Here is a 23,418-nt window from a genome sequence, read left to right as displayed (position 1 = left end):
GATGAATTAAATGAAAATGATTTTTTAATTTAAACTCACAAAGCCACATCTCTGAATTTAGTATTTTATAATCTCAATTATGCATTATATTCCAAGTTTACTTAGTTAAATAATTAATTAAATTTACTTCTTTTTCTGTTTCTGGCGCAAGTTGGTAACTACAAATTTTTACAAAATGGGATGTGTTCATAAATGGCATGAAACAATCATTGTTTATAAAATAAATAAAAATATTTCGTATTTTATAAATACAATCAATAATATTTTTGATAAAATTCAACTTACGTTTATATTTGAATTGTTGATTTGGGATGAGCTTTTAACTTTTAAAGTGAAATATCTCACCAGTCGAATGTTAGTTACCAGCTTAGAAACCCAACAATATTATCAAAATTATACTCAATATACATGAGGTAAATCCAGTAAGTAAGTTCCGTCTGTATTTTTTGGCCATCACAGTGCTGTGATCCCAGTTTCGCAAACCGTAAAACCCAAATATACAACAAAACTTTCCAATAAACATCTAGATTTATTTAACTTGTATTTATTACTAAAATCTAAGTTATTTGCATCCCAAGATAGATTTGTTACTGTTTGTTTAATTTATTCCATAAATATTCTCAGCTATATTGGCATTAGAAAGAAAAAAATCTAAAACACCATATAAGGAAAAAAAACATTTTTTCATTTTGTCATAGAATTTTGTCTAAAGTTCAACTCGCACTACAGTGTCGCTGTACTTCAACGGACTTTGTATGGAGTGCTGCGCAATGTAGCGCAGCTGTAGTGCCGTTTGTTTCATACAAAACAGTGAAAATAATATTTTATGTTGCCGCGACGCTCCTCGCAGTTTTGCTCTAGGGCGGTTTGACCTTAAAACGTTAATGCAATCAGAAATCACAAATTTAATTTAAAAAAATACCATTTTTGCCTCTTTTACATTTTTTTATTAATAATTTATGCGGTTATGGATCTTCAGTTTTCTAGCTTTTTAACATATTGATTTATAAATTATACCAATAAAAAAAAAAACCTTAATTATTTTGATATTAATAATATGATCTAGATACGCTGCAATTAAAGTGTCAACGCACAAACCCTATGCACCACTGAATGTGGATAGAGTAATTATGATGACTTCAACCCTTTATCAATCATTATTTTATTTTTAAAAATTTATTTTACATAGTATTTATTATTTTATTTCACATTAGTATCAATAAATGAACTTTCCTTTTCAGTTGCAGTCTATTAAAGCATCCCTCAACGCCGCTGGAAGGGGAAATGCTGGCGGCGGCGGGGGAGGAAGGGGGGCCCAGAGGGGGGGACAGAGGTTCCCACCCCTCCAGCCGCCGCAGCACCAGGCCTACTGGCAACAAAGAGAGTAAGTTTAATAAAATTGTGTATCCTGTACTCGAGTACTTACCTTTACCGGGTCGGGTCGGGTCGCCGAAAGATAAATAATTCATCAGCCATAAAGTAGGCTAATAAAAAATCAGAAACGTCATAATATAGAATGTTTAGTTTGTTGTTCATTCCCCAATTTTAAATATAACAGGGGTCGGCACTCGAAGCGTTACCGATTAAAAATTCTGTAATTTTGATTTTCAATCAATTTATCGTAAAAACATTTCAATCAAAAAAAATATACATATATTATTCGATGTAGCTACCTTTAGCGCGGATAAAATCATCGAGTATGTCCAAGAAGGCTTCACACGCTGCACGAATGTGGGCTGATAGTATTATGTCCCATTTTCGGCAAAGAGCAATCTTTAAGACGTCGACCGTCTCATATTTTTTAGCTGATACTTTGGCCTCTATAATGGACCATATGGAAAAGTCCATTAGGTTTAAGTCCGGGGAATATGGAAGCCACTGTTGTGATGAAATGAAGCTGGGATCTTTTCTTGTAAAAAACGTTGGGTTTCATGGGCTTTAAGGGTGGTGTCGAGTCTTGTTGAAACGTCCGATGGTTTCTACTGATTTTTTTACATGCCCAAGGTAACAACGCATCATTTAAAATCTTTTCGCGGTAAATTTGCTGATTTACCTTTATGCCCTGTTCAATGAAAATGAGTGGTGAGCGTCCTGTGGCAGTAACCGCGGCCCAAACCATCACTGATGCAGGCGCTTGCTTTCGCAGAGCAATTCGCTGGACTAAATTGTCTTTTAATTTTCACTGATACACGATTGTTTTGTTTGTTTACATATTGCTGAACCGTAAAAAAATTTTCATCAGAAAATACCAAATTTTCTAGCTCGCCACCAACGTACAAGTGTTTTAACACCTTTGCTCTTGCTAGGCAAACTGCCTTTTGTGCAGGCGTTAAATCTTGCACTTTTTGCATTTTGTATGACTTCAATCGTAGTTAATTTTTTAATATGCGCCCCATGCTACGAGCAGACGCATTGAGATTTTTTGCCAATTGAACTGAGCTTTGCGTTGAGTTCTGGCTTCACATTTCGAATCATTTCTGTCGATGTTGCTGTTTTTGGATGTCCACCTCCATGGCGTTTTTTTATGCTATATTGTAACGTGAAATGGTCCGATACACAAACATTTTGTTCACATGTAAATGTCGTAGCTCATTAATAATGGCTGGTTGCGATTTTCCAGCCAAATACAGAGCAATAACATTGTTGAGTTTGAATTCCATTATGATAACTTTTATTAACTGTGACTTTAAACAATATGCTTCGGTAGAATTATTAACAATATAACAAACTGACACGTGTCAAAATATGAGCGCACTGTCATTAGCCATTTGGTTGCTACAGCAGCGTGAAGTTGGTAACACTTCGAGCGCCTACCCCTATATAAATATATATATGTTGTCCATGAGTGTGCATGTTATTAAGTGTAATTTCCTTTATTTCTATATTCTAAGGTTTGTGTATTTGTTTGACATTGACAACTACATAATATTGTTATGTAATATATGTAGATAAATTTCCTGCATTTAATTCCATTACTGTATTTTTTTATTTGTATTTTCTGTGGAAGAACTTACAATAGAACATTCTTACAATGGAAAAATTGACTTGTTTTGAAATTTAATTTTGTTTTGACGGGCTGTCCTTTGAAAACCATATTTTGAAATTTTACAGACCTCAAAAAGAAAAGGTTGAAAGTCAATTGGAGCGACCGACAAAAATGTGTTTATCTAAAAGTAATTTGATTGCGTTTGGAAGGACCTTAGCAAAAACAAGCCCTAAACCATCTCCACGTAACAATGTTGCTATCAAAACTGTGTAAGGGATTTTTAACTTTCGTAATTTTAATTGAATACTCGAACCACTATTGGCTTAATTTTAGTCTCGTATCATGCTTTGGGTCTCTTCACGCAAAATTCATTACATATTTACTAGAGATGAAATTAATCGAACTAATCATTAATTACCTGATCAAATAATAATCGAATGATCACTCGGATGCATTTGTTTGGTACAAAGTTTGAGCAATTTGTCCGTTGCTGATTGGTCTACATTCAATTCAGTGATGCAAATACATTCAAATTTATTCATTTGTTCCGAAGCTAATATTTTCTTTTCAATGAACTCATTCAGTGCGAAATTGGTGCAATTTGATTAGATATTTTAATTTGCTCAATATGAATGCAGAAATTCATTCGAATGTAGAAATCTATTCAAATATTTTTTTGCATTCTAACTATTATCAATTTAGTACTTCGACTTCAGTACTTTTGTCAATTCAGTCATTTATCACACTAACCATATTAATTACTAAATATTTTTTGAATCATTTAGCGCCTCATATCACGAAACCTTTATTCCTTTAGCTCTTTCACTTCACAAGAGTCAACAGATGGAAGATTTGAGAAATGCGGATGTTCAAACATAGGCACAGTGGTGAATGTTATACAGTGTGTAAAGTGGCCACTTAAACCAGCCGATGACTGGGCATGAGCCCTGTGAATGCCTAGACTTCCATATTACCTTCTCAAAGATGGTTTCCCTCTCTGTTGCAATAAATTTCAATCTTAATAACTCACTAGGGAGTGAAATCTAGCCTTGTTTACAAATATTTGGACATACTAAAAAAAATATTTGTCAATTTATTGTTTATCTAGCTTAACCTTTAACTTTTCTCCGCTTAGTATTTATGGAATAGTCACTTTTATATTATATTGTTTATTAATTTAATTATTATAGAATATACATGTCCTCGTTGCGCCGGCAATACAGCATTTTCAAAAATTTTCAGGAAAATTATAAAACAATGTTACCTTCTGAAGATGAATTTAAAAAAAATATATTTATTGATAGCAAAAGCAAGATTACAAAATAGCGTCTTTTCACCTTTTTCTTATTATTTTTATTTTTTAATAAGCAAAAATTTTTTTTGTGCGACGTGATTCTTCGCCGTACAATTAAATGCTCTAATTTTTACCGCGTGTAAGGAAACATTTTTGTATCCAATTTCCTGTAGCACTGAACTTCCTCATTACAAGGTTCATTTCTCTTTTGTACAAAATATCGCAATGTCAATTTAGGCAAAATTGTTTGCATTTAATATTTATATTTCCTAATTTTCAATTTATGTTTAGTTTTATGTTTATTTCGCTTTGTTTATTTTTATTTTCTGTTGCCTCACCCACTGCCTTTTCCTTTCAGGATCCCCAATAAAGAAATTAAACAAAATGTAGTCAGCAGTAGTTTATTGCCAAAGACACAAAACATTTCTTCACAAATACAAAGCAAAACTCTGAAACTTTCCTCCCCGAGTGTGCCTTCAGTTTCCATGGGCAAGTGCGATCGACAAAAGTAGAATATCCAATGATTTTAATATAATTTTAATTATATCTAGTAAATTACGCATAACTAATAATTTTCAGGAATTCTACCATAACATAAAATAATGTAATAAAAAATTCAAAGCCATGTGACTTTTTATTTTATTTTTATACAAACAATATTTATTTATTTTGTTTAGTTTGTAAATTTACAGATTGGCTCAAATTTACTTACCAGTATAACACTTTACAACACAACAAACACAATAATTGATTCAATGAACTTTCTTTTGAGTTGGGACATGGATAGGCCTACCATAATTATGAATGTCTAAACCGGGACAGATTTCTTTTGTCGCCATGGAGGGAGGGGGAAGTAAATTTTTGGAAAATTAAAAACCCCGAAAGTTGCTTTATAATATAAAGATACAAATTGATCAAAGCCAACATGAACATGATCACAATACCAGAGAAAAGGTAAAAATCAGACTCCCATTTAGTAAAAAGGTAAAGTCACCAAATTCTATATTATTTAAGTCAGTAAAAAAATATTATGATATATATAAAAAATTAAAATTCAAACTTAAAGTTAAGAAGACATAATTATGTGTCAAACGAACAACTTATAGATGAAATATTATTATTATTAGAGCACACATAGGAATATGTTTGTGTGTCCTACTTCAAGAATCAAGATTCAAGAATCTTGATTCAAAATAAAAACAAAATAATAAAAATTTGAAAAGCAAGATTTATAACAATTTATTGAATCTGTTTAGATTTATTAGATATTAAAATAGTTGCTATGTAATTCTAATCAGATACATTAAAACGACAAATATACATGAAAAATATGAAGGATCATTTATTCTTCTACTACTACTACTACTACTACCATCACGCCATTTCTCCGTAGGGGTAGGCAGAGAGAATGGACCGCCACACACGTCTATCCTGGCATACAATCCTAGCCTCTTCCACATTCATACATCTTGTCATACATGCCCTTCGGTTCCGTCTGCTTTTGACATGACCAGACTTAAGATTTTGCTTTATCTGATCATGCCACGTCTTCCTTGGTTGTCCTCGTCTAACGTTGCCGTTCATTTTTGCCATATATACTTGTTTTACCATTCTCTCGTCGTCCATTCGTTCTACGTGACCAAACCATCTCAGAGACCCTTTCTTAATCTTTTCAATTATACTTGTCTCAGATTTACACTCGCCTGATTTCATCATTCGTAACCCTGTCATACATTGATTTCCCACACATTCGTCTAAGAGATCGCATTTCAACCGCCTTCACTCGGCTTTCATCCTTCCTCTGCCAGTTCCATGTTTTACTTCCATACATAAGTGTTGGGACTAAAACTCCGTTGTGCACTGCCAGTTTAGCTTCAATTGACATATTTTTATTAGAAATTACTGTGCTTAGTGCTCCGTTCATTTTGTTGCACACATTCACTCTTCTTTCAACATCTTTTTCTACTCTTCCATCTCTTGAAAACAAGAAAAATATGAAGGATCATTTATTCTTCATTCTGTATTTAATGCAAATCTACTTTACTTACTTATAGTTTTGGTAATTGTACCAATCGTAATTCTCGCTAGAATGTACTTTTTCCATCATTTTCCTTTTTTTTTTAAATTTCGCGTGGCCCAGACAAAAGGCTAAATCGCCCGGGACTCCGGTACAAATAGGGACAATGCCGGTCAAACCGGGACGTATGGTAACCCAAGACATGGACATTTATTATTTTAAGAGTATTTTGGCAAAATCGTGATCCTAGAATGTAAAACAACAACGGGTGTGCGAAAAATGCGACGTTGATGCGATAATATTTAATTTTGAATTGGTTTTACTATTTCACATAAAACTTTTTATTTTTTCTTTTCTATTTTAAACACAGCACTGGGCATAACCCGTGTCGAGGCATTCATTTACATTATTTTTGTATTATGTTCTAGTTACAGTTATTGGTATTTATCTATGTGCATACAAACACACATATAATTGTATGCATAGATGTACGCATAAATAAATAGTAAAAATAATAACAAAAAATCATAGGAGTAGCAATATAAGCAATGCACATAGGTATTGTGCAGATATTGAGCCGAGAAGCGTGCCACTGTCGGCGTTGCGGGCTATTCGGCTCCTCTACGCCAGCCAGCTGCCGGTCTTCCAACATCCGCACAAATACCTATATACAGTGGTGGGGTTGCCTGAAATTTTCAGAGTTCGCCGAACCGGTTCTTAACTCTATGTGTTCCCACAATTATCCGATTGAGATCATGAGTCGGAGCACGCTTAGTTTACTCGGTGCACCGTGTTGTAAAAATATTTTTACCTCACGAAGCAAAAAAATTATTGGAAAGATGAAAAAAATTAATGGAAAAATCCAGTTAAGTGATTGCACTTAGTAAAATTCACAAGTAAATAATGTTTTCCTTTCCATAACTTGCCTGGTCTCCCTCACAGGGCCAGAATGAGATAGAAAAATTGAATACATAAAAAAAATGCGACAGAAAATCTAGCGCCTTTTTCATAGCTCATAGTGGTTAAGAAACGCAGTTGCTCTGAACAACTCTGTAACATTATTGTTAATTAACTTTTAAATCTGTTTATGTGCAGAATAAAAAACTTAGTAAATAAAAAAGAGTAGGGGTAGGAAAGGGCGAACCAGTTTTTGAAAATTTTGAATCCCATCACTGCATATATACTATAAACACATACAACGATTTAAATTTATTTCAACAGAGAGGGAAAGAGTTTTCGTGAAGAAATTTGGAAGTCTAGGCATTTACAGGGCTTATGACCTGTCATTGGCTGATTTAAGTGGCCACTTTACACACTGTGTAACATTCACCATTCTGCCCATGTTTGAACATCCACATTTCCTCAACTCTTCCATCTGTTGACTTTTGTGAAGTGAAAGAGCTGAAACCTTTATCACGTGGGTGAGATTCATCCGGCTGAACCAAATCACCTACTAGGCAACGCCTGGAAACAATTTTCCAATTTTTATACTTCTTCTTTTATAAATATGAACAACTCCCTAGGGAGGAAATCCAGCCAGTCTGCAAGCATTTGGACATAATCAAACATTGTTGAATTACTACCTGGTAAAAGAAGAAGTATAAAAATTGGAAAATTGTTTCCAGTCGTTGCCTAGTAGGTGATTTGGTTCAGCCGGATGAATCTCACCCACATGATAAAGGTTTCAGCTCTTTCACTTCACAAAAGTCAACAGATGGAAGAGTTGAGGAAATGTGGATGTTCAAACATGGGCAGAATGGTGAATGTTACACAGTGTGTAAAGTGGCCACTTAAACCAGCCAATGACAGGTCATAAACCCTGTAAATGCCTAGACTTCCAAATTTCTTCACGAAAACTCTTTCCCTCTCTGTTGAAATAAATTTAAATATGAACAACTCCCTAGGGAGGAAATCCAGCCAGTCTGCAAGCATTTGGACATAATCAAACATTGTTGACATACAACGATGATTAAACTTCTTAGATTTTCACGGCCGTTAAGATGCACAATAAGTTTTTCTGGGTTATTATGCCGTGTGTCGTTCGTACTCTCTACCGACGTTTCGGATCGCGTTACAGCATCCATCATCAGGGTTGATGTTGATGGACGCTGTAACGCGATCCGAAACGTCGGTAGAGAGTACGAACGACACACGGCATAATAACCCAGAAAAACTTATTGTGCACATACAACGATGTTTTATATTTATTTATTTATACTTTTATAATTTTGTATTTTTTTTTTTTAAACAGAATAATAAATCAGTAATAATTTGATAATCAAAAACACTGTATGGGATATGAACATAAATTATAAATAGCAGACATGCAACAATAATTTGGAGTTCAAATAGACTACTGTTTGGGTGGGGTGACCATCTCAAGGCAAGTTTTATAAAGGCTTTATATTCTAAGTTTGAAAAAAAAAAAATTGTGACTAACCCAAGTATCAAAAGATATACTATTGTACTTATCAAGTTGACATAAAGTGTCAAAAAAAATTTAAACCACTCTCAAGTTGAAGAAAATCACATGAGTCAGTTGTGTAGTGGTCGGCGCGTTTGCCTACCATGCAAGAGGTCTCGGGTTCGATTCCCAACACGAAATATTTATTTAAAAAGGTGTTTTGTACACTAGAATATTTCATAGTTCCTGGACTGGTACCCAAAACGTAAGACTGATCACCTTACCTTTATGTAACAAAAATTATCAAGATACTGAAAAAATTTAACTATTTTTTTTTTCATTATTTTTCCCAGTATTTGCATAAAAAAACAAACATAGTTAGAATTAGAAAAATTAGGCATTGAAGGGTCAAAATAAAATGTATGTAACAGTCGAAACCTTGCTGCAAAAAATATGGCTAAATTTAGTATGTAGTTCTTTAGACGTTTGTTATTTTGCATGGCCACTAATGTAGAGTGTACTTAACTGAACGTACGGACCACTTAGTTTAACCTAACCTAACCCAGTTAGTTTAGGTTAGGTTCAGCCAAGATGATTAGAAGAGTAATAACTCGGTGTGAATATACCTAACAGAAGCGTGGACCACGGTGGATGGACAAGACCACAGCGTAGAGGAGGTGCCGGAGACAAAGGGCAGGGAGAGAGTAATAATGGACCTATTCCCGCATTGCCAGATCTTAGAACTAATAATCCACCTGCTTATAATAATGGTAGGTTCTCAAAACATTATCTATACTTTGGCTTGTATTATAAAAAGTGAAACATTTATCATTACAATGTCAGCTTGATTTCCAATTTCTACATTCTATATTCCCCTTTCAAAAACATCTCACATCTCAATAGGGAAAATACGCAACAATTTGCCATAGTCAATACTAGACACTCCAATAAGGATCTGATTCTACAGAGAGGAGTAAATACTTTTTTGGCTCAAAGGCAGCAATATTATGTAGGCACAGGGATATCCCTATATATATATATATATATATATAACCTTATCCCAGATTCATGGGAGTGTGGTGGGATTGGCCTGCCGAGGAAGGTGTTGGCTACATTTTAAATCTGTGTTGGTCGAGGGGAGTCAGAGGAATTATTGTCGGATGTAGAAGGACATATGTTGATTTCTAGTTTTAGGTATTTGTGGTATATTTATTATTTATTTTTAAATCTGGAAGTAGGGCACACATCAGCATTTTCTTATGTGTGCTCTTATAATAATAATAAAATAATGTTTATTGTTTTGTTGACTTGTTGTTTTGCATTACGATCTCTAGCTTAACTGTGTCAAATTATGAAGAAAACAAAAAAAATATGCCCTGATCAGCAAATGAATGCTAATACTGGAAGAAATCAAAGAAAAAATTAACCTTTTGCATTATTTGTGTAAAGCGAAAACACCAGATGGGCCTCTGATTTAGAAGGATAATGACATTGATTACACATACCATTTTATTCAAGTCTGAGCTTGTGTTGTATAAGGGGGTTTTCTGCCATATTTTCTAATTAGACGCTATGCAAAGTGTAACCATAAAATTTTGCTCTTTATTTTGTGAAAAACAATAATTACATTTTCATTTACGTAGATGGAACTTTTTTGCATGAAAATAGTATTTAAAACAATTGAAAGTCAAATTCTTCCAGACAGAACCATTTTGTAATCTTCGCAAAATGCATATTGGGCAGAGCACACAATATTATGAACCATTGATTTACAAGTGTTGTATGGATTTTTAGAATTGGTTTGAATTATTCACATACATGTTTGAATTTCATGGGTGTTTGAATTTTCAGGAAATAGTAATAATAGTAATCAAGGCCACTCTCGGAGAGGAAACCACGGCTACTCCAACCATTACTTTAGGAATAGTGACCGCACACATAGAAATGGTGATTCCAGAAATACCGAAGGTACATAATCCTTTAATAAACATATTTGTGTTAATCAATCAAAAACAGCCACATCCATCTCAAGCAGTTATTTTCTGTTAATGTTTTTTGTAGTAAAATTATATTTAGAAAATTAATATTATTTATTTACCCATCACTTAATAACTAATTTAAATATTTTATTTTAATCACCTTTTTTATGCTTCTTTTGTTTTTCTAGGTAGGTAAGAGAAGTTATTTTTTGTTTTGTACACTATTTTGTGAAAAAGACCTAAATTAGATTGTTATGATATTTGTTATAATCAATATAGTGTTAATTTTCCGCAAACCAAGTTTTGTAAAATTTCCATTGAAAATAAATGTAAAAATTGCATTTTTTAATAAAAAATGATAAAAGCGCCATTTATGAATAATTAGTTTCATAGTTTCGTTTAGAACCACCTTAAATCTGCGATGTATTTTGTTTCTCCTGAACATTTTTGTGTAAAACACTTGGCCGGTTTCCAAGGCAGAACAACAATATGATACTTTGTAACTTAACACTGGCAAAAACGTCTGGCTAAGTTGGATGATTGCCATTTAAACATTAACAAAATATATTTGAAAAAAACCTTAGCCTTCAAGCCACAAGAAATGATCAACTATCCAGTTATGTATTTTTATCATGTTTATATTTTTAAGTATTCCTGTCATTTGAAGTTTCTAATAACGGTCTTCATTTTATTTTTCTCATAAAAACAAAACACATAGGGGTACGAATGTTGAGACCGCAATATTATCCTATACTTTTGCCTACAGATGATTCACAACAAAAGACTTACAACACCCCCGCAGACCTGTCCGATGGTGAGGTAGAACAACCGGTAGAAGGCAACTCAAGAAGCAACCACCGGAATAAACGGGGCCACCATAGGCACCATGATAAATCATAAACCGATGTATTAAATACACATGTAATTCATTTATTATAATAAAAAACCATTCATAAAAACAAACGAATAAATAAAAACTCTGGTCTTTTGGTATTTTAGTGGCAATTCAATATTAGTGGGACTAAGAAATTGAGTTCTACAAGTTGTCTATTACATGCTTACATCCGATAAAATAGAGTAAACTACTCGAGTAAAAAGCATAATTCCCAGGAAAGCCTAACTAAAAGGCCAGCCTATCCTAACTAAAATGCCAGCCTATCCTGACTAAAATAACATCATTGTCTTAAAACTATGTTTGTGTGAAATACCATTCAAATTCCTTTAGCATATTTAGTGCTGAAAATGTGCATTCATACAGTATTTTTAAGCATTATTGAAATAGAACATCGTGACCTTGACATAACCAATCACAAAACAATGCACGGTGTTGTCAGCATAAAAATTAGTTGTAGTTCTGTTTTTTTTTTACAGTTCTCTACTTTTTTTTACTGCTAACTGTGGGGTGCATAATGAACTTAACCGTTTCCCTACATTGCTATATTAAGTGCCGTGCTATTCTTATTTTTATATTTAGCATCCATTACGGCTTTTGTTTGAGCCCGTATGTTGCAATGCACTGTAAAAATAACAATAACAATGAAAAAAAAATTCAAAGTCGATAGTTTCAATATTATATTAATTTAAATTGACCCACAAATGACATTATTACTGGAAGCAGTATTTATTGAAAAATAAATGAACTATAATTTAATTGAACTTGCGTGCACTGCAATTGATTGCAAAATTAACATTTTCTACAAGAAAAAATGACTGATATATTATGTAAAGCATTGGGTTGAAAATTATATTGAATGTATTTAGTAGTAATATTTAGCCTTTTGACGAATATTATAATAAATATGATAGTGTAATTTTGTATGCAATGGTTTGAAATTAGAGATAGATACATATTATGTATTGGCACTTATTTGCATTGTTGACATTTTGTTAAACTTCCAGTTTTTTTTCTAATTCGATAAAGCATGTCAGGAAATATCATTTTTCTTGCGGAAGATTATAAAATCTTTGAATATAGTTTTATGTCAAAATTTTAAATTTGATATTGATATAAATACTAGATGGCAGGGAGCTAAAAATGAGTCATTTTTGATCAAAATGTATTGTGAGAAATTTTTTGTCAATTATGTTTACTGTCGCATGACATTTTTATACAATATGAAAATCATCTAAGTACAAAACTAGTAATATTAAAATGTACTTTTTATTCCTGTTTTATATTATTATCATTTAGGTACCTTTAATATTTTCCACCTATCAATGCGTGAGGCTACAGCAAATGATCTTTTCAGATAAATAAAATATTAAAAAATAAATAACAGGTAGACATGTTTTAGTCCACTTAGTTTGATGGGCCAATGACCGGTTCGATCGCTCTCGTGACATCGTCAAATCTTTTCAGGTATATTTTATACAATCGAATTCTTGTTTTATTTACTTTTGTTTTTACCAATATATTTTTAAAGAGAGTTAGTGCTTTTGCAAATAAATATATATTTATGGTTGAAATATTATTATCATTATTTGAGATATATTTAAATCAATTTTGATAAACATATGCCTTAATATTTTAGTTGTTATTGTGTACCTATATATTATTAAGATTAAGGTAATTAATCAACTCATACAAAGTTATAGGAATTTAAATTAAATAGCATACAGATTTCATCAAAATGTTTATTTTCTAATGGATGTTATTCTGAACATAATATTGGAGACAACTGCAATATTTAAACTTAAAATGAGGAAAAAACCATGTGTATTAGAATTAATGAATAGAATGGCCGTTTAGCATCTCATGGATAGTAGTTTCATTATCTAGATACTATAAAATGGATTCTTAGAAGTGTTTTTGTGAACTGAATTGGAAGTAATTATACTGTGCCAGTTGCATTATCTAATTATAAAAAGCATGTTTTTATGAAATACACTTTTTCTATAAAATCTCTCATTCCATTTTATCTGTCAGTTCAGTAATATTTTAGTGTAAGCAATAAGGGAAGTGTATATGCCAAAATAATTAACGAACAAGTTGGGCAGGCTTTATAATGTTACCAATTACTTTAACTATTGAAAATCATTAAAACTTAAAAATTAGCAATATTTCATTAAATTAAATTTAGGGTTTAAAATATTTTTCAAAAATTATGTTTAAGCAATTTGAAAACCAAACAGATGCATATGTTTAAAATAAAACACCTACCTACAATTTACATATGTATATGTCTCAATTATTATTATACAGTTGCTCGAAGTCTTTACTGTTACTGAATTACCAACTATTTTAATATTAACCCTAAATGACGTTGTTATGATTATCTTCAATAATGAGGAACTTCAGCCTTACGGGAAATTGGATACAAAAAATGTTTTCTTACGCGGGGTAAAAATTAGAGCATTAAATTGTAAAACAAAGTTTCTTGAAAATGTACAGAAAAAATAATAAAAAATATTTTGATAAAAACGCACTACTTTAAATGACGTCACTGGTTCATGTGAATCAACCTATGATCTGAGAGCTATGGAAGATTTCCGGTCTGCTTGTCGCTTCTGGACCAATAGGAAGAACTGAATGAGAATAAGCGGAAATGAACCTCTGACGTTACACGCGGAGTTTTTTCAGAAATACAAAACTTTGAAAAATCGTAGCGCCGATAATACGATATATAAAAATTAAAAAAAAAAATTTTTGACTTAGTTTAACAGTCTATTAACAAATATTTTTTTTTTTAAAAACCACTGAACTTCCTCATTAGTATGTAATAACATTGGTCAGCTAATAAAAAGTTTGGTAAAATTCACCCCAACCCACAAAAACAAATAAAGTATTTGGAAAATTATATTTTTATCATGTCAAAAATATATGAGTAATATCTGATTTTGTGCCGATTTAAACTAAAATTGCATCTTTTAAAACCTACTGCAAAAAATACAGTAAAATAAACGTAAAAAGTAAAATGATGTTAAAATATTTTGACAACTCCTTGATGCTGAATAAAATAGGTATAAATATTATATTATATTAAAAGGAACGAGGGATTAATATGCTGAATTATTAAAATCCAATTTGTAGTTATAAAATTATGACTTTGAAAATATTATTGAAGTTATGGATTTGATAATGGCAATACCTAATCTGTCTCATTGTTTTTTTTTTGTAAACTCAGTTTTAAATACATATTCATAAAGTTCTCTAATACTCTTATAGAGCAGTTTCTTAATGGTACAGTAGTCACTCTAGTAAACCATAATTTAAAGCAATGACATTATTTTTGATCCACATAATTTTTTTACTGTGAAATATTTCGCCATTTGCTTTGGCTTTACTATTTTATGTGCATAAATAATATGTAGGTACTCAAATATTGTGATCAACAGCTATTGAAATTTAATTACTAAAAAATATATTGTACAAATAAAATCATTGAAAAGGAGTTTTATTTCGATAATAAAGTATATACAATTTAATACATTTAAAATAAATTTGTTAAATGTGAAAGTAATGTTGGATTTCACTTTCATTTTTGACAAATAATGGAGATGTTTATCCTTGTATTAGTACGGTTGATTTTTAAATCAATAAACAAAACTATAAGCTTTATCAGACTCCGTATATACAGCAACATCAGAAAAGCGTGGGAAATAAAAAATATTCCAGGTTTAAATCTGAGCTAATTATTAATGCTATAATAAAATAATTAAGATGATTGTGCAGCAATCTTGTGCAGTTAAAGAAAATAAAATGGCACTTTTTACCAGAACTAAAAACATAAATAAATTAAATAAAAAGTCAAAAAGTACAAACAAATTTTTTGAAAAATTATTCACAGTATTTTGAAAACTAAACCTCAAAAATCAAGATGAAAAAAAGATGTTTTCACAATTATCATATTTTTACGAGTTTTTTGAGGAATGTCTCTAAATTTCATTGCCTCCATAATATATGTGTACAATATTCTGTGATATTTAAAATGAAATAAAAACTAAATTGTTTAACACACTGCGGCATATTTCTCACTTCACAAAAGTAAGAAGCACTAAGGCACTCAGACATCGGTGGTTTTTAATAAGTTAAGATTAATTTATTATACATTTTCACACCACCGTTATCTCCCCACAATCGCTGTAAAAATAATAAAACTGAATTTATTTTGGTCGAATATTGAAACGGAAGTGGTGTTTTCAAGTACGCATGTAGTAAAAATGAAATATTACTTTAAAAAAACATAATAAAGTAAACAATACACAGTTTATTTAAAAAAAGTCTTCTTCACTTAAAAATAAATTGCTGAGCGTGGACTATGTACGAATGAAAAACTTCCTTCCACCCCGAGTCGGAAGCGTTTGAATTCAAAATATTTCCAAATAACCAACAAGTCTCTGTTTTTAATTCCGCATAGGGACTAATTAGCAAGTGAACGACTGCATTCTTAAAGCCTTCATCGAGTAAAGGCCCGATTTCAGAATCCAAAACACCTTCTTCACAACTCAGATTGGCGGCTATTTTTACAAGACAATCCACTGAAACTTTGTCGCTGTCCCAGTTGGATTTGTTGACAGTGTTGACCAGTTGCGTAACGACTTTAGAGAACATTTTAATAGACGCTAGTAGAGGAATCAGAGCCGGGTCACTGGAGAACACAAATAATAACTTCAAGGTGTAGTTTGAAAGGGCTCGGTGAAATGCAATGTGTTTGATCATATCTTCTTTCTGCGGGTGACTAAAATAAAACAATGTAACAAATTAATCCATAGTGAAATACAAATATCTACATACAATTGAAGATACGGCTGTAATAAGAGCGTATGGAAGCCCATATAAGCATACACTGTTTTTTTTAAAATTAAAACGGCTTGTTATCTTCCATGGTCCCTTCTAACAATAGATGCCATCGGAAGAAATAGTTTTGCGACTAAACGGAATGCTCTTTTTGTCGAGAATCTTAAAATATGATGGTATTACTAAAGATATACCAATCTACCCCATTTTAAAATTGTAAAAAAAAATGTATTTCATAAAAAAAAACATTAAAAAAAATTAATTATTAGCATTGTTTTTAAAGTTTCCCATGAGTAATGTTTCTCTGAAGTTTCGCAGTCTGGCCCAGAAACACTGTGCATGATGTTATTTTTCCAAGTTTGTGGATTTAAGTACAAGTACTAATGGAAATTTCGTCCAACAAACCAATAATTTATTTTATTTTAGTCTCAAAGCGCATACGAGAAATAAAATACAACATATACAACAATAGAACTAGCAATATGTGTATAAATTAATATTGATACTTGTCTTCGGTGGGTAAAAAGAGATAAAGGAAGAAGGAAAAGAGGAGAGATTAGGAAAACAAAGGTGATGTTTCTTCTAAAGCTACTGTAGAAACTTCTTTGATGGCGGATGGGAGATGATTCCACAGTGGAGCTGCATGGACACTATATGAGTTGGAAAAGAAGGAGGAATTATGGATGGGAACTGAGGGGCAGTGGCGAACGGTGACTTTTTTATAAGTAAGCTATATTTTTTTCATAATGTGTACCTGCATGTACATACATACATACATACAAGTTATGAAGTTAAACACTGCTTCTTTTTCTATGGTTTTATGTGAAAACAACTTCATCTCTCCGCTTCACCCGCTGACAACAGAAAATGGAATACCTACTTATTTTTAATTAAAATAATTATTACCAATAATCCACCAATCAAACTTAAACAACAATTAATAACTTTGCGAAATATGCAGGTATATTCTCAAAAAATAAGTCAAATAAAATATTTGTATTCATAATTCTTTTTTGTGTAGCACTGATTGAAATCATAGTATTTTTTTTTTAATTTACATTTTATACTGAAAATATTTACTAATAAAATAAACATATTATTGTAAGACGTCACTCCCCATTATATACACAAGAATTGTTTTGTGGGAAACGTTAATATATTTGTTTTTCTGAATAAACTAAAAAAAACAATTACATTCATTAGACATATTCGCAATAATATTGCAACAAAAATGTTGCAGCGCAACATTACCGTCACTGTCTGCTTCTTTTCCTTCTAGAAATGAATAATGCCAAAAACTGACGCAGCACCGAGCGGAGCCCCACTAACTGAGATGGGCGAACGAAAGAACTGGTGTTTTATGTCAACAGAATACTATCGTAGGAAAATGATCCTTAGGAAATAATTTTCGTAATGCTTTTCTCCAAATAGAGAAGCTTCCAATAAAATCTGTAATCTGCGAGCTTACTCGAGAAGGAAAAAATACTGACTGGGTTTTGAGATGTTAAAATACAGTATACATTTCGTATGAAGAAATAAGCTGCAGGGTTCTGCCAGTTTCTCTTACTGGGAACGAGTGTGGTGCGCTTACAGATGTTTATATGTATTTTTCGAGGAAGATATAAACAGTGATGTTAATTTATAATAAATATATATATATTTTTCTTTTTTTTCCATAATTAAAACTACTGTAAAATATTATTATTGAAAGTCAAATATAATGGTAAGCTTCGATCAATTATAAAGACGATTTGCCCCTGCTAAAGGGACGCTGTGTTTGTTCTAGTGTATTAACAAACTTGAATGTTTTATTAAATCTGAACTTACTCCACTAAATGGTCATTTGCTGGTAAAAAATGTCCCAGGGCGTATGCAGCCGCATCAATAACATCTTCGTGGTTATTGAAATCAAGAAGAGGAACAGTTTTCTCTATAAATCCTTGTGCCTTTAGAATAGCGGCAACTTTTACATCACTGGCTGCCAAGTTGCCCAGAGTCCAGGCACAAACCTCCTGAAAACATCGTTTTTTATTTAAAAACTTATCAGGTTGAAATTTTTACAAATAATCATGTTGGCTACAAGATTTCACATGAGATATTTTTTGAATTTTCCTCATATTCTGCATCCATCAACATTCGAATAGGATAAATGATTAAAAAACCTTTCATATTATGCTAAAAAATATACATAAGTCTAGCTTGATGCTTGAACCGCTCGGTGACTTTATGATACTCTTACTAACTAACACTTATTTAAACGCGGCCATTCTCAAACAGTGTCATATTTTAGTTATTTTCTTTATGATAATTAAGATTCTTTTTGAAAATGTAATATGTAGAGTGTGGTAAGACAAATCTAAATACACATTTGTCACACATATGACACATTGACATCGCTTTAAAGGGTGGAAAAAAAACAATAAAAACACGGTTTTGAGACATGTTATTTGAATTTTTAGGTTATCTTGGAAATTCTGTTTTTTTTAGTAATGACTATATTTTATCGTATGTGTGATATGAAGGGTGGGCGGAAGAAACATGCGGAGTCATGATTTTTACAGATTTAAGTTAAATATGCCAAGTTGTAGGTATTTACAGTGTGCACCCGTGTGTTCTATCAAAATATCGTCATATACGCCCAATCATTGGTAAAACGTATTTAAAATTTTGGGCAAAGCTAAAGAAACGCGAGCAGTCAGTATGATACGGAAAAGAAATATTCGAAGTTCACGCATAATTTTAAGAAACAAGCGTAGTCAGTCGCTGATCAGGCGGATCTCAACAGTGCGAGTTGAAAAATGCATATTACTGTAATTTTGTTCGTGAGTTACACATTATATGTGACTCAGCTGAAGGGCAAATAATAATTTCACCACATTCAAATTCTGCTATTAATATCGTTCATATTGTCCAGGCACTTGACGAAAACTAACTCAGCCCAAAATATATTTTTTGGAATGTCACTTAGTTTAAAATTACATTGATTTTGAAGGTTTCTTCCGCGTATAAAGCATGCTAGAACGTTTCTTTCCCTTACAATGCGGTATATTTTTATATTAATCTGCATAATACTTTTGTTGCTGATCATTTTAACGACTATTTATTTAGAGTCATTCAAAAAGTTTAATTAATTACAAATATGCAAAAAAAAAGATAAGCACTTCATTTATCGATAATGTTTAAATCGGTTTTGAAACTAAAAAAAAGTTTTTCTCAAAATATTGGTTTCATGACTACGCATGTTTCTTCCGCCTACCCGTCATATGCGGTGAATAGATAGATATCTGTTTTGTAAAATATTCTAGTATGAAACCATTTTGCTGGGTAGAATTGTGGACATAGAACTGCTGATTAAATTAATTAATGTTTCTACAAACCACAAGTTTAGGGTTGCCGCTATCGAGGTAGGTTATAAGATATACTCCGGCTGATTTAGCTACTGCCTGGCAAGTCTTGGTAGGTCCGAGGGCTATATTGCATAAACACTCTCCGGCCAGCAATTGTCTTGTTGCGTCAGATCCTACAAAATAATGTATCTAATTAACATATCGAGGATTTAATGACAGAATGCAGTCAATAAAACAAGCTACAGGAAAATTGCATTCAAAGCTTTTTATTCTTTCAACGCGTTATTTCTCCCACAATTTTTTTTTTTTTAAAGCTTTAAAAGATTAATCTAGGCATAGCATAAAATTTGAAATCAACATCTTCAACTTATATTAAAAAATAATATAAATTTATCAAGACTATACTGACAGAATGCATTAAGTGAACAGTCTTTGTATATCAATTTATTTCAACAGAGAGGGAAAACATTTTTGAGAAGGGAATATGGAAGTCTAGGCATTTACAGGCCTTATGACCTGTCATTGGCTGGTTTAAGTGGCATTTACAGGTCAACCTCTCTGTTGAAATAAATTTAAATATGAACAACTCCCTAGGGAGGAAATCCAGCCAGTCTGCAAGCATTTGGACATACTCAAACATTGTTGAGTCTTTATATAGTTCAAATATATTTTAGAATAAAGAATAAAGATTACTCTTTTAAAGTAAAATAAATCGTGGGAGAAATAATGCGTTGAAAGAATAAAAAATGCTTTGAATGCGACTATCCCATAACTTGTTTCAACGACTAAATGCATTCTGTCAGCAAAGCCTCGATATGTACAAACTTAAACCAGCAAAAGACAGCGATGAGCAAAAATATAATGACAAATGTTTACAAATTAATCCAAAACCTGAACATGTTTTGTTTAAGTAGATTCAAACGATTTCATTTGACATTTTTATTTTGAATATTGCAACTGGGAAAATGCGTTAATGGTAGCTAACAAGTGTTACAGCTTGCCCACCACATAAAGCACACCGCATCTGAGGACATAAGTCTCCTTGGCGGTGCCCACATACACGGAAAATTTGCTCATTGTCAAACGAGAAAAGCTGCCCGAAGGAGCTCTCTGAAATCTGGTAGCCTTAGCATCTTTGTGCTGAAAGAAAGTAATCCAGAAGTACATAATATGTACTTCATTGGATTGAGAAAAGAGGGAAATGAATTCTTCACTGACTGGGATTAAATTGATTGGACATGATCAATACGCCGAAATGATTACAAAACTTTTTAAAAGCCTTGAAAATCTTTTTGGAAGCCACCAGATCTGTATATCCAACAGGACTTATAACAGGGCCACGGATAGTAGCGAGAAGCTCCATTCGGTAATCATAGAGAAGGGGAAGGGGCAAGACCACAGGATGTGTTAGGATATCCGCAGCAGCACAAAGGGGGGTCAACAATATTAAAAACAAATACATTTTTGATTAAATTTACCATTACATTACATTACAGGTGACAAGTGTTAGGAAAATAAGTATGTAGAATAACAAAAAAACGAATATTCAAATGAATTACCAGTAAATTGTCCAACTAAAGCATGTAGCCCTCCGCGTACTTGAAAAAATGCTGATATGTTATCTTCATTCTGAATAATAACATTTTTCAATTTGGTCAAAGTCATCGCCTCTGAGAACGAATTTGCTGAGAGACCATTCATAAAGAAACTGACGTCACTCTCGTGATAAGTACTGTAAAAACAGATTACAAATAGTAAACATTGTAAGTTATTATCACAAAACATTCGAGCAATAAATTAAATTAACCTATTATCGAAGGTGGCCAATTCGCGTCTCCTATTGTTTATCGACGCTTCTCGAACCATTTTTCTTTCCTTTTCGATATTTTCACGATTTGTTGATCTGATTCGTTCAATGCCATCGTCCATTGTGTATTATTAACGAAATACAAAACTGTAACTGAAAAATTCCGCCAAACTGCGTAGTGTTTTGAAAATTTTGACGTTACGAAAAATAATGAAATTATCTATGGACACAAAGTGACATTTGTAATGTTGATACTACTAAAAATATTATACATGCTAATTAAGAACTATTTTCCATGGTCGGGGTTTTTTTTTCCCAACTGTATCAGGGATATTAGGGTCCGTATTACAATTTTTTAATTTTATCAACAAAGCAAAATTAAGTTTTCGGTATGAAAAATTGAATATGCATAAAACATTTTGTTTTCTAAACATGTTCAATTACAGATTACCGATAAAGATAATTTTTCCATTTTTGTACATAAATATTGATTTTACTTTATGCCATTTCGATATGTACCGATACAGATAACGTTTGTAATCACGGCCCATGACCCGTCTTACAATGGGAAATTTAATTTATTTTTCAATATTATGCCCAAAATAAGATTAAGTTTTTTGTGTTAACACTAAATATAATATATGTTAGCGTTTGTACAAACGTATTGTTATCGGTACATATCAAGACAGTGTATTTAACTTTTCTACTATCTTTATATTATCCGTATGGCCTACTAACAAGTCAATATGTATTTTTATTACATCATATTTATTATTAAATTAAACAAATAGGTGGCGCTGAAACTTAACTCCGCGTTCAATGCTTAATAAAAATTATAATATTTCTCCTTCATATTTTAAATAGGCTTGTGTGATAATAAGTAGTCATCTCAAAACTAATAAAAATTTAAACAAATCGCAATTAAAGCAAAAAGTTCTTGCTGGACCCCATTTTAGTTACATTGAATGCGTAGATGTGTATCTGAGTTTGAGTACTTAAGTCCCTGGTACATATCGACGTACTTACCTCAAAACTTGAAGATACGAGGTCGATTCAGGAGAATTTACCTTCAACTATACCCAGAGATAATGTAGAATTATTACTAGTTACTATACCGTCATAATGAAGATGTCACTTTAGTGTGTAGATATGTGTACAGTGGGGTACGCATCCCCTCGGTGCATATCGATTTACCTACCCGAAACTCGAAGATACGGGGTCGATAGTGCTTCTATGTAATCGTCAAAAGAATTTATCTTCAACTATACAGTCATGGTGAAGGTGTGACTTTTGTATTTTCAGATTGTAATAGGAAAATCTACAAATACCGATAAAAATATATGAAATGGATTTAAAAAATTTAATTGTATTTTCAAAATCAATATGGATATTGTGAAGAAATGATTTCATACATAACTTTAAAAAAGAAATTTAAAAAATACCTCCTTAGAAAAAGGCGACATGTTTGGCCTCGATAATTGTGATGCCAAGATTCGTGAAAATGTTCTATAAAATTTTAACATTTACAAAGTTCAAAATTAACATTAATCCTGACGTATTAGGGGCGTGGTCAATGCAATGGCCGTTTTCGCGGGAATTCAAAATTACATATTTAAAAAAAATAATAATGATATTATTTAGTTAAAAAAAAAAAAATCTTTACTCAACAGTTTCATAGACCCTTATTACTTTAAAATTGTTAAATAAATCCGTATTACACCTCAGTTATAACATACAAGTTTTTACTAAAGTTAATATTTTAATCTTGTCTTGTTGAATAAAAACATGGTTTTTAAAAATTGGGAAAGAATTTAATATTTTTCCCATGCTGAACGTTTTTCTTTCTA

General features: G+C 31.9%; 2 protein-coding genes across 17 annotated transcripts in view; one reads left to right on the top strand and one right to left on the bottom strand.

The window, feature by feature from the left end:
- Positions 1-12,316, top strand: part of LOC148271240 (uncharacterized) — a 40,981-nt gene extending 28,665 nt beyond the window's left edge. For 9 of the 16 annotated variants that reach the window (XM_088241630.1, XM_088241631.1, XM_088241633.1 and 6 more), the window contains exons 7-10: positions 1,242-1,384; positions 9,335-9,471; positions 10,553-10,669; positions 11,447-12,316. In XM_088241630.1, the coding sequence (XP_088097756.1) occupies positions 1,242-1,384; positions 9,335-9,471; positions 10,553-10,669; positions 11,447-11,580 (531 nt within the window). In that variant the 3' untranslated portion in view covers positions 11,581-12,316. Of the gene's footprint in view, positions 1-1,241; positions 1,385-3,111; positions 3,256-4,638; positions 4,906-9,334; positions 9,472-10,552; positions 10,670-11,446 lie in introns of those variants that run through there. The other 7 variants (XR_015825153.1, XR_015825151.1, XR_015825152.1 and 4 more) reach the window with 3 other exon arrangements.
- A 2,739-nt stretch (positions 12,317-15,055) lies between these two features.
- On the bottom strand, positions 15,056-21,801 carry LOC148271239 (uncharacterized). Its single transcript, XM_088241639.1, has 5 exons — positions 21,572-21,801; positions 21,324-21,496; positions 19,795-19,937; positions 18,245-18,429; positions 15,056-16,358 (listed from the first exon to the last, which is right to left on the bottom strand). Exons 1-5 carry the CDS (start codon positions 21,691-21,693, stop codon positions 15,908-15,910), a joined length of 1,074 nt encoding a protein of 357 aa, XP_088097765.1. The 5' UTR covers positions 21,694-21,801; the 3' UTR covers positions 15,056-15,907.
- Between the last annotated feature and the right edge of the window lie 1,617 nt (positions 21,802-23,418).

The sequence above is a fragment of the Micrasema longulum genome, unplaced genomic scaffold, assembly GCF_059751315.1.
Source record: "Micrasema longulum isolate JH-2025_06_02 unplaced genomic scaffold, ASM5975131v1 h1tg003008l, whole genome shotgun sequence".
NCBI classification, from domain to species: domain Eukaryota; kingdom Metazoa; phylum Arthropoda; class Insecta; order Trichoptera; family Brachycentridae; genus Micrasema; species Micrasema longulum.
Note: the sequence above shows the minus strand (reverse complement) of the source record. Positions and strands in the feature narration are given on the sequence as shown.